A 16,207-nucleotide genomic window follows, 5' to 3' on the forward strand; every position below is an offset into this window, starting at 1 on the left:
TGTTTTCTTCTTGTTTTTCTTCTAACCACCTCTGTTTGTCCTTTCTACATGCTTGTTTAACACACTTGTCTAGCCGACGGTAATGGGCATCATGTATCTGCCATTCATTGTTTGTTTTGGTTTGGTCTCTAACAGACTTTGTTGCTTTGCGTTCGTCAATAAGTTCCCAAGTTTTGTTAGAAATCCAGCGTTCTCTCTTGGTGCCTCTGCGCCGACCAACCTGTTTCTCAGCGGCTTGGGTAATCACTGTACTTAATATGTTTTCCCACTGCTCTTCTATGTTTTCACTTCTCTGTATACGTAGTGACTCAAGTCTATTTTGAATGTCAATTGACAATTTTGTATCTTGTATTGACCTCATTTGAGGATTCCAACTTCCTAACGTCAAAAGGTCTTGGAATGCTGTTTTGTTTTGCTTGCTTTTTAAATTTGATTCTAAATTTTCCAATGACCAAGTTGTGGTCAGAACCGATGTCGGCCCCCCGGTAGCCGCGAACGTCAAGTAATGCTGACCTCCATCTGCGATCTATGCAGATATAATCTATCTCATTTCTGGTACGCCCATCTGGGGATGTCCATGTAGTTTTGTGAATACGTTTATGTGCTACGCTAGCCAGGGTGATTAGTCGACTGCCATTGTCATTTGTTGCTTTAGCAATGCCATACGGGCCAATACAGCTTGGCATATAGCTCTCCTGTCTGTGTCAATTTTAGCATTGAAATCACCTAGTAAGATTTTGATGTCATGGCTGTGCACACTATCAATCACACTTCGGTGTACCGAGTACATTTAATCAATTCAACTGAATTGAGTTGAGGTGTAATTCTTTTAATCTTGCCATGCCCGTAGCCAGGTTTTTGAATGGGGGGGGGGCCTTTTCGATTTTTAAGGGACCAGCGAGCGCCGTAGGCGCGAGCTTCCTAGGGGGGTCCGGGGGTATGCCCCCCCGGGAAATTTTAAGATTTGAACCTTCTGATATGGCATTTCCTGTGTTTTTGAGAGGATTTCAAAGGAAGATATCAGAGACAAAGTTAGCAGTTTTTCTAGGATTTCAGCTCCGTTTGTGATACAAATAGATCCACCTTGAAAAAAAAAACCTTGGACGTTAAAAAGTGGACCCTTGAGCGTTTCAATTTCTAAGAATTGAACCTTCTGAAAGGGCATTTCCTGTGTTTTTGAGAGAATTTCAGTGGAAAAATCAGAGACAAAGTTTTTTCTAGGATCCTAGCCTCAGTGGCATTTCTGGTGATACAAATAAGTCCACCTTGAAAAAAATCTTGAACACTAAAAAGTGGACCTTCAAGCCTGTGAAAGTGGACCTTCAAGCAAATGGGGGGGTTCGTCCGAACCCCCCGAACCCCTCCTGGCTAAGGGCATGCTTGCAGCGTGTCTGCCTGCATGATACCAAAGTTATAACGCTATGAGATTTTGCTGCTGTTAAAAACGGCTGTCATGTCATGTTTGACTCATGACTTTTCTGCTTGTCAGACAGAACTGGTCCCAGATATTGTTCTGTCTAGTCAAATGGTAACGGAAATTGAATCACGTCCTGTGTTTCCTCGGTGCTGACATGACCACATGTTCTTCTGACGTGAAGGGAGAATCACATCTGTCAGAAACAAGTTCTCGGGTTTGCTCTAGGAATGAAATAAACTATAAATGCCTGTAAGTTTGCTGTGATTTAATTGTATGGTAAGGAGAACATGGAGCATTAGCGATGGTTTTATGTGTGTGATACTAAACAGAGTTTCAGTCTTACTGTACAATAATGGAAACAATTTGCGGTGTTTTTTTTTAGCGGTGAAGCGATGAAGCAGCCACCGCGGCAACTGCAAACGTAAAACCGCCGTGAAAGAAACAAGAATTACAACATCCTCAGTTGATGCCTCTATTCAAGGTTTCTTTTCTTTTGGGGGAGGGGTTCTCTGATGGGTCATTTGGATGTGACAGAACACAATAATTAGTCCTTGGTGATCGTGCCCAGAATCATTTTTATTGGCATGGGCATGAAGTAACTTTCACATGTAAAGGCATCACACGTACATTAACATTCGTTATAATTTTTCCTATTTTTTTTTCAATTTCTTTGTCAACTGACAACATCTATGATCTGTATATTACCTGTACATGTTGTTAACTGAACGAGAGCACTTGCATTCTAAAAGATTTCAATTGATATATTTCATCCAAAACAAATCAAAATATTGCCAACAGGATTCATAGGAGAGAAAATCTATTTTCATAGAGATGATCAATATCTCATAACAGTTCAACATTCCTCGTTATAGATTGTGATACACATCAATTTAAAGAGAAAGTCAAGTCCAGAAGCTGGTGTTATTTTCCAAAAGAACACATCTTTATGAATACAAAATTTGTAAACATCGGTCCTAGATTTCCTAGATCTAAAAGCACCCCATTTTCTGAGGGCTTTTTTGTCCAAATATTAAGTAGGAGTTTCAATTTTGGGATGATTGACAAAGATCAAAGTCCATTTTTACCCAAAGCAGGTGGAAAATACAGTTACTAAGGCTTTAAGTTGACAAACAAGTATCCAGAAACACATTGCAAAAGTAATTGTAACCTCAACCCAAGATTTCAAGATTCTGTATGATGAAACTGCTGCCTACTCCAAGTGCAATGTCAAGTTGCCAATACAATTATGCTTTTGGATTCAGTAGAATATCATTGGCAGAACATTTTCCTCTGGAGTTGACTTACCCTTTGATAGAGTCACGTGTTGATTCACAAAACAGCACGACCGTGCTTGATACTACTAACCATACCATCTGAAAGTTGGTTACTCAGATCAGACTGAACAGCAGTACAGCATTTTGGATACAGTACGACGCCCACATGATGCAGTATGTCTATAACTATCTGGAAAGGCTTTTTCACGGTCAGATTCTGGCAAGCGATACATTGACAAGACCTGCACTGTACACACGTATATCAAGATCATCTTGGGTATACTGTATATATAAATGTATTGAAACGCTCAATTCTATCCACAGATCCTACTACATGAATGTGCCTAGCCTGGTAACCACACCACCAGGAGCTCTACGGTACTTGAAGTATTACCCGCCCGCCCACTTCATAAGCGCGCGGATCAATTTTTCCGGTGATGACTTTAATTGCTTTGCTCCAGAAGGTCGGTACGGGACGGCAGTTATTAGAAAAGCCGACTGGAAAAGTACGTCACAGTGAGCCAGACAAAGGCCAATGCTTAATAGGACTGAGACCGATACAACACCCCTAGGTCGGCCGGTAGAAATGGTTACCGGGCCAGAAGCTGCCCAACCTGTTGTCCGCACTACAACCTTCAGCAGCATCTACTGATACCCTATCAAGTGAGTACCCTGGTGTAAAACAGTTGTGTAGATGGTCTTCTTTATAATTCGTCTCCTCTGAATTTTCTTCATTGTCTAGTGCTTGTTTTTTGTCAAGAGAAGTTAGTATTTTTACCAGTTGCTGCATGAGTCGTGATGTGTCAGTCAGGCCGCATTTCCTGGGAGATATTCAAATAGTCATTAGAACATGACGAAGGTTGCAGTACGGTTAGGCGTTGATCTATGCATATAGCAGAAAATTGAAGACGAAAAACGAAATAACCTTTTCTCGGACCTTTCGGAGACCTTTGACCTGACTCCTTTCAGTGACCTCGGCGTGCCTAGTATATGGACGTTAGGCTGCGGAGGACCATATTGACCTTAAAGCCGACCTTCACTTCCTGTTATTCTGCGGTTTCACCATTTTCCCATTCACTTTTCACTCTACTGTATTCAAATTACTACGGATACACAAGTAAACAGACATACCAAAAAACAAAACCTTTGTACACGGAGGTAACAATCAGCAACTGTTAGTTTCGAGGAAACTCTTTCACTACCGGCACCTCGACTTGAGACTATGTAACATTATAATCTCCTCAGATACATGGTTTACGTCACACTCTTCCATTATGATATTAATGGTATTATAGAATGGTTTTGAACATGTCCTCGTTAAAGCTCTTAAGGTCACCATCTGTTCTCTGTAAGTTTTACCGCTTTAAAAGTAATCACTGCTGGTCTTTTAATGCTCACCGCCATATGGTTACCGCCATCGGTGTACCGAGTATATTTGATCAATTCAACTGAATTGAGTTGAGGTGTAATTCTTTCATTCTTGCAGCGTGTCTGCCTGCATGGTAAATAAGTTATAACGTAATGCGATTTTGCTGCTGTTAAAAATGTAAGACAGAATCGCTCCCAGACTTTGCTATGTCTGTGCCCAAATGGTAACGGACAATGAATAATCATTTCAGGAGCAGAATTCGTGTGTGTAGATGTTTTAGTTTCAGCCTTACATCACTTCTCAGTATTGATATACTTTCTATCTTTCTCTCTCTAAGTTTTCCAGTGAAATTTCACAGAACTGTTGGCAATGCAGGGATCAATTACTACTAAGCTATCTTATACCCCGTTCATACTAAAAAAAATGAATCAATCAAACAACACGCTCACATTCCCTTCTGTTTAACAAGGATGTTCCTGTCAATAAGATTTTTTCACCAATAAGAATTTTTCTCACTATAGACAGGGGGTTTCTGTTGATAAAACTTCTTCTGTACTGTCAATAAGATTTTTTTGTATTATTGACAGGATGAATGAGACTTTTTTCTTACACTGTTGACAGGGATGAATTTGTTAGGAGCATATCTAACAGCCTTTGATAACCCTTTGAATAGTCCCCCATAATTTTGTCAACCCTAACCCCTTATAGAACACCAACATTGAGGATGATACTGTAAGATGGTGCAAAAAGAACACTAAACAAAAGAGTAAACCCACTGAACCCACGACCCCTGGACCATATCAATGATAAATCAAATAGGGACAGACTGATTCAAACTAATTCCTGCGCATCCTGGCATGAGAATTTTTTTTCACTATCGACAGAATGTTCCTGTTGGCATGCAGCAGTTGGCGGAATCCTTATCAAATCTGACGTCCGATGTGCCACCATGGCCGCCGTCTGGCCTCAACCACACGTCCGGAAACAGAAATATGGACATTGTGTGCCACCGAGTTTTATCAGTGCTTGTCTCGTTGTTACAGGGCGTGAGGCAATGTACATTCCATTTATCTTCAAGCGTCACCTGTCTTTTCGTTTGGTATCTTCATCTGATTTCATCAGGGAACCAGTGAGACAACCCCATCTCAGGGCGCGTCCCACCTTGGTTTTAATGCTAAATGACTTGAATCTTGACAAGAATATAACTTTGGCCAATACCGGTACTCACGATCAGGAACGATTGTGTCATTCTTTTACATATCATCTCAACTCTCATCGATTATGATATCTAACCATGCATATTCTTTAGGTATTAGTTCAGGTATCACTACGGAAAATCACAGCACTATCAAGGCATCTGCTAAAGGTCACTGCAATGGGACAGTAAGTACGTATACATAACGTTACATGTGTGGGACAAAATATATTGGACTGAGGGCTGTTACATTTAAAATAAACTCGCAGGGGCAGCTAAGAGGATTTTCAAAATGAAAAGCACAGAATGGAATGTAATAGAAACCAGGTTATTAACGCCACCAGAGGACCATCAAGATGTAGAAGAAGGAGTCACACGAGAGAATACACAGAAACATATCGATTATCGTTAGGTTTTGTGCCGTTTAGAACAAATTAGGAAAAGGCATGAAAATAATCTTGAGTGGCTGTAAAGGTAATTTTGATTGTTGATGAATTTCACAATATCTAGACGTGACAGGGCTGGGATGTTTGTTCTGTGCACATTTAACCGCTGTAGTACTCAGTGTTTACCGGAAGTAACATAATACATGCTGAGGTCACGTTAGTTCTTTATGTCGTGTTATATGGCAACAAAGTACTGCTTCACTGAGCTGTTCAGTGTTTTGAACAGCTGACTGTTTTGCGACCAATTCATACACATGTACTAGTACCATACATAAATACATACATATAGTTTCGAAAGTTCCTGGCAGATGGGAGGACCAAGCGCGAAAACCCCTTTTTTCAGTATGATTTTTTTATGGGTTAAGGCTACCTTTTCCTATGTCTAAGACATAACCGCAACCTCGGAAGTCCTAGCCTTGGCAAACATGCGGTCTAACGGGGTTTGCGTGGTCTCATCTATAGCTCAAGATCCTTTTGATGGATTTGTTTGGATATTGGCATGTCGGTAGTTATTGAGGTCTCGATGGCGATTTTGAGCACAAGCTGGGGCCAATTACCTACTCTCCAATCAGAGGTTAGGCTCCGGCTTGCTACCGTGACTATCTTGGTTACTACCTAGTGTTATAACATACAACTACCTGGACGTAAATGGAATTTCAAACACCTTAGCCCACACCGCAAACACCATTATGCTTCGTTCATGGAGGTCTGTGTCCTACGTACTCATATCTGCGAGAGCTCACATCTAAAAAGGAGTGGAGTTCACTTTTCTCAACACGAGTTTGTGCTCTGGCGGCTTCGGTTCGGACTGCAGCACTAGCATCAGGTCAGTCATCTGCAAGGTTTCCTTCCGGGACTGACAGCTCTTGATGGTGGAGGTTCGGGCAGTGAAGCGGGTGGAGGAAATGGTGGAGCCTCGCTTGCGACCACGCCCGCTGAGCGTACGCACCAAGGCGCTGCGGAACTTACATGAGACGAGTGTGTAGAGGACGGGGTTGAGGGTGGAGTTGAGGTACACCAGGGTGCGAATGAACACCACGCATGCGCCCAGCACGTCAGGGTTGATGTTCTCCTGGGTGGTGAGGAGGAGCCAGGACTGCAGGACGCGGTGAGGGGTCAGGCAGACGAAGAACAGCGCCACCACGGAGATCAGCACGTGCACCACCTGGGGACAGAAAAACAGCGCCACCACGGAGATCAGCATGTGCACCACCTGGCGACAGAAAAACAGCGCCACCACGGAGATCAGCACGTGCACCACCTGGGGACAGAAAAACAGCGCCACCACGGAGATCAGCATGTGCACCACCTGGGGACAGAAAAACAGCGCCACCACGGAGATCAGCATGTGCACCACCTGGGGACAGAAAAACAGCGCCACCACGGAGATCAGCATGTGCACCACCTGGGGACAGAAAAACAGCGCCACCACGGAGATCAGCACGTGCACCACCTGGGGACAGAAAAACAGCGCCACCACGGAGATCAGCATGTGCACCACCTGGGGACAGAAAAACAGCGCCACCACGGAGATCAGCATGTGCACCACCTGGGGACGGGGAAGAAGGGAGAGGGAGAACATCACGTGTTGGAGCTACCGAACAGGACCCTGGTCTCTCAGCCGAACCCTAACATTAGCTCTCATTACCGCAATGAAAAGCGGTCTGCATGCCGATTTGACCTATTTGAATAAACAAAGGTTCTAACAAACCTTGAAACGGTTATATTACTCTTTACCTAATGAATTCCGCCTTCTGGGGCCCATTTGCGGCTATTTCGCGCCCATTTACGACATTTTGCCAGTTCCAATTTTTCCTGAATTTTCATGGAAATTTCCAATTCGGGTGACGAAACTGACGCTGATAGGCGCTTGTTTGCGCCATATGCACAAATGATTCGATAACGGCATTGACCGTTTCAAACGGGAACGACCGTTAACGACACGGATATTAACATGGAGGATATAATAATGACACTGACGCCTAAAAATTTGTAAAACAGCTTCTTTCAGGTTGCAAGGAAAGCACTGCCAGAGATTACCTTGGCTGACTGTTCAGGTCAGGTCATCGCAATGCTATCATTAGTTAAACTGCTGATTGCTATGTTATCATTGGTAAACTGCTGATTGCTATGCGCTCATTGGTTTAACTACTAATTGTAATGGACAGTCATGATCCTTCTAATATTCACAGCTGTACAGGGATAGATGTCGCACCTGCCGGCGGGACTTCATCTTGACTCGCTGACTCCGACAGTCTCTACTCTCCGTCATCGGTACGTCGTACAGTTTGCGGCAGATGCTGACATACAGGCCGCATAGCAGAGCCAGGGGGAACACCAGGAACAGGAGGGTGATCGTGGTGAAGTAGGCCACAGTCGGGGTCGTACTAGCGACGGAGCGGCAGTCATGAACCAGGTATGTAGGGGAACAATCGTTCATCCGGTACTCTTCTACCTGAATGGCAGAGAAATGGTTGGGTTCGTTGCCTGTGTCCAGAAGGTTGCTTTTGTGTGTGTGTGTGATGTGTGTGTGTGTGTGTGTGTGTGTGTGTGTGCGTGTATGTGTGTATGTGTGTGTGTGTGTGCGTGTGTGTGTGTGTGTGTGTGTGTATGTATGTGTGTGTGTGTGTGTGCCAATGCACACCCAACTAGCTGACTTACACATAACCAGCACATCACAGTGACAGGCTGCTGGAATGACGAAAGTCGAGAGCAGAAACCCATCCCGAAGTTGCAGCTCAGTTAAGTCCCAGTCACACAAAACCGACCATGGCCTCCCGACTTCCTTCAGACCGTGGTAAGTAGTGAGCAAGATCATATGATTGTGGCTGGGAGTTGGTCGGCGAGGTTGCCTACTTAGTCTTTTAAAAACTTTGCGCCAGCCGACTATGAATTTCAAACTCGGGAGAGTCATATTCGTCTTAGATGCGACCAGAGGAGCGAACGTACTAGAGCTAGAATAGGATGGATTCCAGACTACTCCCAACCTGCTCCCAAACAAACAAGCGACCAAACGAACGAGACAACTTACTTTGAAGACAGTGATGGTGAAAACCGGGCTGCAGAGGAGGAGGCCTAGCAGCCAGATGAGCGCGATGACGATGCAGGTCCGGCGGCGCGTCAGGACGTACATGGCCTGGAGCGGGCGGCAGATGGCGAAGTACCTCTCCACACTGATGGCGGCGATGGTGAGGATGGAGGCCTGGAACACCACCTGCTCCACGTACGGAAACAGGTAGCCTGTGGAGACAGGACGCGGTCACATTCGCCGTACGATCGTCGTACGACTAAGGGAAATATTGGAATAGTCTTGCACGTGGCGTACTAACGACAGTATTGAGAAAGTCATAGTCGCATGTGTCCTACAGCATTCAGCTCCCTTATCATCGAAAAAAGTGGTGTTATGATCCTTTTCGGCGATTGATTCTGTCACAGCCTGCTTGAAAATCCTACTGCATAAAAAGCGTATAGCAACCTACGACACATGTGACCGCGCTTTAAGACGTGGTCTGTTCGTCCTACGTTTTTTGTCGCAGGTTTTTCAGTGAGGGTATGACAGAACCGATCTCTAGATAGATTTACAACAAGCTTTCCCGTCACAGCTGGATTTTTTATGCCACATAACCAAACCAAATAATTATCTACATTTCTGTCGTAAAGCTGTCGCACGACAGTAAGCCAGGAGACAGACCTCAGACATACGGATATAAAACCGGACATAGCCATGTGACATTTCTTTAAGAGGGATGCCCACTTAGAGCGTCAAGTTGGTTCACTGTTGCAATATGTTATACTCTGATACTTCTTGAAATCGTCCCTTGTTGCATGCAGCATTCCACATCGAGAATGTGAGTTCATTGCCACTGGCAGATGTGCCTGGTGCCGAGGAGTGAAAAACTTGGAGGAGAACAGACTTGACGAGCTGGATCGGAAATGACAAGATAGAAATGGAAGGAGACCCGACCCCGGTGCCACCTGCACCTTAGCATTGGAGCTACGACCCCATCTAAGAGGCCAGTGATGTCATCATCGCCCCGCGATGGACATCCAAGAGATAGAATTTGATTGGCGGCTTGAACAATTATTGTACGAGACAGTTTGGGTACATACACATCATTTCGTGTAATTCCGAAAAACACAAAAGGAAATAGCATGATGTGATGTTGTTATCTCAAATTGACAAATTTGTCAAATTATATCCGAATCCAACCTAGAAATGCCCTTGTAGGACAACTATCCGTGATTTGATTAAATGCTTCCTATGATATTGGAGTGATATCTTGTCTGCCAATTCGAATCTGATTTAGGTTACATTCAGGCCAGTCCCGGTAATAATCTGGCATCCAGTCTACCGTGGTTTGGCCGGGCTCTCTTCGGGGCAGAAGGGGCTTTCCGCCGCCGGGGGTTATCTATTGCACCCGGTAGGAGTTTACGGGGCAGGAGTTATGCTGAAAAAGGACCCAACCAGGTAGTTCACGGGTCGTTTTTTAGCACTTTTGGGCGTGACCCCTACGTGGCCCATGGGACATCCTACGGCTGCCGAGCTATTTTTTGGGCGCGGCCGGGCCCCGCGGTGACTCTATCTTGGACTTAAATTCAACGCGGGTCCCTGTAACAAGACCGATCCTGTCGAACACCATATCGAACAAATAGAAGACCCATAGAACCCCCTGTTCTATTCAGCCCACCTCCGTCAAAAACAGCGTTGGCGGGGCAGAAATGGCACGTGTAAAGCAGGGTACGTATATCTGGGACAGGTTATTCACTGTATTGGTTGAATGCATGCTCAGAACAAAAACGAATTTAAAAAGAAAATAGATCGGGCACTCAAGGAGACGAAGCTTGTACCACATGCTGACTACTACAAAGTCCGCAAGCGCAGAGTTTCGTATCTTCAGTTACTGGTGTGTGAAACTGGTTGAGTTGAAAGTGATGAACAGGGAAGTAAAAGGATGTATTTTAATTCTTAGTTACTAAATACCATGCAGCTGTTATGCATGTAGTCAATAGAGTGGGAACCCTGTCACAGATATACGAACCCTGTTTTACACGTGCATCGGCTGCTTGTCAGAAACTGGGCGCTGATGTCCACCGACAAGGGAAAGCTATGCGGCGCATACCGCTTTAACATTGACCGAAAACATTACGCTCTCACCGCAACTACACCTACCCCCTCCTTAAACAACTCTACCCGGTGGATACAGTCTTCAACAAATAAGACAAAGCATTCTTATTTGGCCCGCTCTGAAAGGGTTTCAGTGCCACAAAAGCTAAACCGAAATCAGTGGCATTATTTTCAACCTAGCCGCGGCGGCCATGTTTGGTCCGTCAAACCCTGTTTTTGACGGGGGTGTTCGAAATCGAACAGGGGGCGTGGCTTTGGGATCGGTTTAATGCGAGCACCGAGATGTACCCGGCAGTCCACCGGGACAAATTTCTGTCTTTGGGGCCTGTCCGGTGTGAAGCCAAATTTCTGCCCCGCCACATTTTTGCTTCTCGTGACGTCATTCCATTCTAAAGCTGGCATCCATTTTAGGAACCGATTCCAATAGGATGTAAAGCAACGAGTTCGCTTTATGAAAGCTCTCCATTCGATACTTTTAACTGTATATTGTATTAGGGAGTGCTAAGACGATGAAAACATTTAGAATATGTCGGTTGATTGGTCATAAAGTGAGCCACTGACCTTCCTACAATGTAAAATTGAGACCCTCCATGCACACCCTTACGTTTCTCTTTGCGCTAATGCTATGCAGAGCGAAAATTGTTCGGTAACTCCTGGACATTGCAACGTCGTTTTTGGCGATGATAACTATTTTCCATCAGAGACTTGTAGAAAGTGCGAAATGGTCACACATGTATGGCGGGACAAATGTGTGAAAACGCGAAAATCAGCCCCAAATCGCGTCAGATTGTATATTCAGCACAAACACGTATGGGCATGTTAATTGAATAATTCTTCCATTAATGTTGAATATACCTAATTCAAATGTTGCCTGGATGTACAAAATTCGTGATTTTGTGTGAACAATCTCCAGAAATGTTCCTGATATCCGTGTACGCTTCCTTTTGTTATTCCTATTATTGCCTGGTAACCCGCTGATCTAGAAGGAATCTGAGTCATTTTGTGAAGTACACAAGGTCGTTTGACTCATCGTTACGAGGACATGTTTCATGCCTAATTTGACGTATTGTGACTGTACTAAGTTACGACGAGTATGGTTTCATAATTATAAGTACTCAAATTGGCGCGTCGTATTGGTGCCATATTCGATAATATGTGTATATCAGCGCTGAAATTGACGACCAACCCAATGTCTCATGACAAATGGTCTGTCTACGTTTGGACACATAACATTATATCTTTTAATCCAATATATAGTAGAATCCGCTTAACTGCACACCCCATTTGCCAGTGTATTTGGTGCAATTATCCGGCTGGTGCAATTATGCGAAATTGCCCAGCTGGACCGTCAGTACACTGTATCATACAGGAGGTGAATAGTTTATAAACCTCGATGTGCTGTATGAGCTTGTTAGCACGCATTTAGATGTTAGAAAGCTTTCGTTATACAGGTACAGTGCGGTAATACCGTAGATCCCACCTCTTGTTAAGGCCACGTTTATGTATCAAAACAGTAAATTTCAAATTCGCAGGAAAGACATCTCAGGACACAGTGAGTGAAATCAGTAAGCGCCAGCAGCAGTATGTGAATATAGCACTGCCGCGAACCTAAAACAGCCGACAACACCCCATGTCATCCTTAACGCGAAATCAAATCCCCGCGAACTTGAATACATTCACAGTAATAAGACAGTGTACACGTAGAGACCAATCTTTATTGAGTACAGTAGTCTGCCAAAACGCAATACCGCCTTTGGCAGGCGTGTGTCTCTTTATGCTGACGACACGCCCCGTGACCCGCCCAGGACCTCCCATACGGTCGCTATCAATGTGATTGTCAATGGAGACCACCTTCCTTTGTAAGTGAAAACAATTTTAGACATATTGACGTTATTGTGCCTCTACATAGGCACTTATCGGCTCATTTGTACCGCGTTTGCCGATTTTTAGCGCACCTTTTTAGTTAACTTCCGATGATTTTTTAAACATCTTAGTGCTGTTATCCAGCATTGGTGACAATGCACCGTGCAGATATGCGGAGTCACTAACAACGCAGTAAATGGGAACCGGTTTGGGATTTTGGGATTCGGTGCAGTTAAATGGAATGTGCGTTTATCCGAGGTGCAATTAAGTGGCTTCTACGCTAAAATATTTTGAACTACAGAGCCAAATAAGTGTTTAATTTGGACATAGATAAATAAGTGTTGAATTCGGCATACTCGGAACCAGACCGTGTGGGGCGATTGTTGGCAAGGTGGCAGAAATTTGGCGCCATACAAGTGTTGCGGCATTTATTTGGCAGGGGCAGAAATTTGGCTTGACACCAGGACTACACCCCTACGGGCACTGGCGCAGTTGGGACCGTACCATATCTTGGCCAACCACGGGGCAAATTGTACTCCTACCACGTAAAACAACACTGGGTGCAGAAGATTGTCCAGGCGGCAGAGAGTCCCGACTGCCCTGAGGTAGGCTTGGTCGAAGATAGCCCGGATGCCAGGTTACCCCGGTAAGGAAACACTGACTTGATTATATATGCATGACGTCCGCGCGCGCATCATATTTCGTTCGTTTCGAAAAAAAAGTTTGCAACCATACTGTCAATCGTACCACGGAGCTGCAAAATGATCAAATATATGCGGGATACGGATACTAATGATTGAAGTCTTCCTAAATGAGAAGACGATGTGAACCAAAAAAATGTATTGTTTTTTTATACCATTGTCTGTGTGTTCACTGATTTATTCAACCTTCCTGTCAGTGACTACTTAGATTTCATCATGAAGGCAAGTTTTATGCCTACCTTTTTTTCGCACGCTCGCATCAGTTTTAGGATGTCTAAAGGATGTCGTCCGTATAATCAAATCAGCATGGCCTAAACTAGATAGGATGGTACCCAGGCTAAGATTATGGTCCGCTGCACACAGGACCAATCAGATATTCCGATGGCAAAATCGTCATGACGACAAAGACAGTGCTCCTGAGTCACCCGGGGATCTGTCCGCACTCAAACAGGGAGGAGCACTTCTTTTCACAAATGGTGTTGTTGCCCCCCCCTCCCTGTGGCCCTATTAACAGCAAAACGAATATTGTAGGCTTTTCACAAGAGATTTATGTCTTTACTCTGTGGCGAACTCAGAGGGAGGTTCGCGTCAAACTGCACCAAACAACACTAAAACTCCTGAGTGACAAGATCACAACGAAATAACGCAAACACAACGATACATGAAATGTTGATATACGCTACAGAAATAAACCTCTATACAATCTTTCAATTGTAGATGGAGAAACATTTAAAGCTGCACTATGTAAGATTTGGTCAATACAGAAAGTCAATTTTTCTACCATTTCTTTATATTCGGCTATTCCAAGATCAGGGTGCGCCAATAGCATCTTTCATCGTAATCGTCTTCTTAGGTTGCTTTCATCACATCCCGTTGGTATTTTTCAATCTTATTATCCAAATACAATCATTTTCCAGACAATTCTGCAGTTTGTTGGTAAATAGATGTTCAAAACATTATGCTGTGACCAATTAAATGCCCCAAATTAGCCTAAAATATGCGTTATATATCACTTTAATAATGCAATTTTTAAAATCAGCATTTTGTGATGAAAAAAATTAATCAAGGACTGAGTTTTATGATAAGACTAGCCTAATCTGATGTATTGTGCAAAAAAATAGATGATAATTGGACATTTTTTCTTTCCATGAGCACAATTTCAATATGTATTGAACGTTATGAAAAATGCTGTTTTTGACACATTATACTAAAAAATATCCTTGCAGCAAAAAATGGTGATGGAACTGGCCATTTTGCATGTTACTCATTTGGTATAGTCATATGTAACATAAAAATGTGTTTTTGTCCTGCTTGCACTTTGGAATACTATGGCAGATGGATTACAGTTACCTGTAGTTGTTGTCCGAAAAAATGCGTAGTGTCCGTATACTGGTAAAAAAGGTTTATCAAAAGGAATATGAAAGCTATTGGTGCATGTCAACTATATATTCTGAAACACCTAATGGTGGTGGCCTTATTACCAAAACCACTTTGTACTGTCATTGTATAAACATGAAATAATGACATAAATTGCCCAGCTGTAGTGTCCGTATACCACGTGTAGTGTCCGTATACCATATTCCATGTTAGTACCATACATGATTCTAATTTCATTTTTGTTGCATTTAAAAGGATTTTGTTCCAAATCTTATTTGTTATCCAACACAACAGTACAAATAGAGCCTTTCTTTCACGCAAGCTCGAAGTCTCGTCAGATTTGGTGAGATTTTGCATGATTTGGACTCTCAAGATGGTGGATCAATGCCAACGTTTTTTCTTGTTGTTGAAACTTTCCACCAAGTGATACCATCCGACTAAGGACAATATGAAGGACAAGAATATTCGTATAAAGCCCCTGTAATATTTGTTTGAACTTGAATATCTTACGTAATTTGGATTTCCAAGATGGTGGACATACTCTGAGTGTTGGGGAGACTAAACAGTTACAATAAATGCCAGTAATGCATGTAGCCCTATGGGGAAGTGAACAAAAAGGTGTCATTATCTCAGGAATCAAAACATCAGACTGCAATAACTCAGCCTCAAATACTAACCAGTTATGTCAACTGTCATCAGATTCATTCCTGAAAAACTCTATACAGCTATACTCCAGCCCCCCCCCCCCTATCAGAGCCCTTGGATAGGTCCTACAGACTTCCAACACCCAGTTGAAGACCATCCCACTATATCCGGGGGGTGCCAAAACCCACAAGGTAGAGAAAGACCATTTATTTGAACAAATTCAGCAAATACAGAGTCTATCCTACCACAGCCACTCCTATACTGCCCAGATTTCACACAAAAATCCCACCAAAAAAGTACTTTCAATGGTTTAAACCATGATTCTCACCGTGGGGTCTAGGCGCAGGCGCTAACTCTTTAGTCTCCCCTATTAGAAGAATGAAGTTCAGAATTGACAGCTGTCAATCAAATCACACAATGCCGGACAGGGTTGTGAGTTAGTATCCTGAGTATCAAAGACCTCTGACCAAAAACAGTCCCCTGGGAGTTGTGACCTAACAGGTGTCAGGGCAGCCCTCCTAAGCTAGGCTAGGAATGGCCAAGTTACCCATTATAGGTAGAAAATTGACAGAAACAAGTAAATAAAGTTAAAATTTGGTCACCCCCAGTACAGGGGGGACTTTGTTCCGTATAGTAGGCACGTGCATTCACTTTTGAGATGGAACAAAAGTCATACAGGGGCCCTGACAGGCCTAAAAGCAATACAAGTGTATAGAAACCATCACAAGGGGCAGCTATAAACAAGGCATAGAGCATAGAAAAACAGTTTGACAAGGTCAAAACACAATATTCACC

At 43.5% G+C, this 16,207-nt stretch overlaps 1 protein-coding gene across 1 annotated transcript in view; it reads right to left on the reverse strand.

The window, feature by feature from the left end:
- Window positions 1-1,972: 1,972 nt before the first annotated feature.
- The window catches only part of LOC136429589 (uncharacterized), a 32,671-nt gene continuing 18,436 nt past the window's right edge, over window positions 1,973-16,207 (reverse strand). Inside the window, exons 3-5 of the mRNA XM_066419424.1 lie at window positions 8,346-8,941; window positions 7,917-8,156; window positions 1,973-7,295 (exon numbers count right to left, since the gene is read on the reverse strand). Coding sequence (XP_066275521.1) covers window positions 6,447-7,295; window positions 7,917-8,156; window positions 8,346-8,941 — 1,685 coding nt within the window. The 3' untranslated portion in view covers window positions 1,973-6,446. The remainder of the gene's footprint in view (window positions 7,296-7,916; window positions 8,157-8,345; window positions 8,942-16,207) is intronic.

The sequence above is a fragment of the Branchiostoma lanceolatum genome, chromosome 3 (genome assembly GCF_035083965.1).
Source record: "Branchiostoma lanceolatum isolate klBraLanc5 chromosome 3, klBraLanc5.hap2, whole genome shotgun sequence".
Classification (NCBI taxonomy): Eukaryota; Metazoa; Chordata; class Leptocardii; order Amphioxiformes; family Branchiostomatidae; genus Branchiostoma; species Branchiostoma lanceolatum.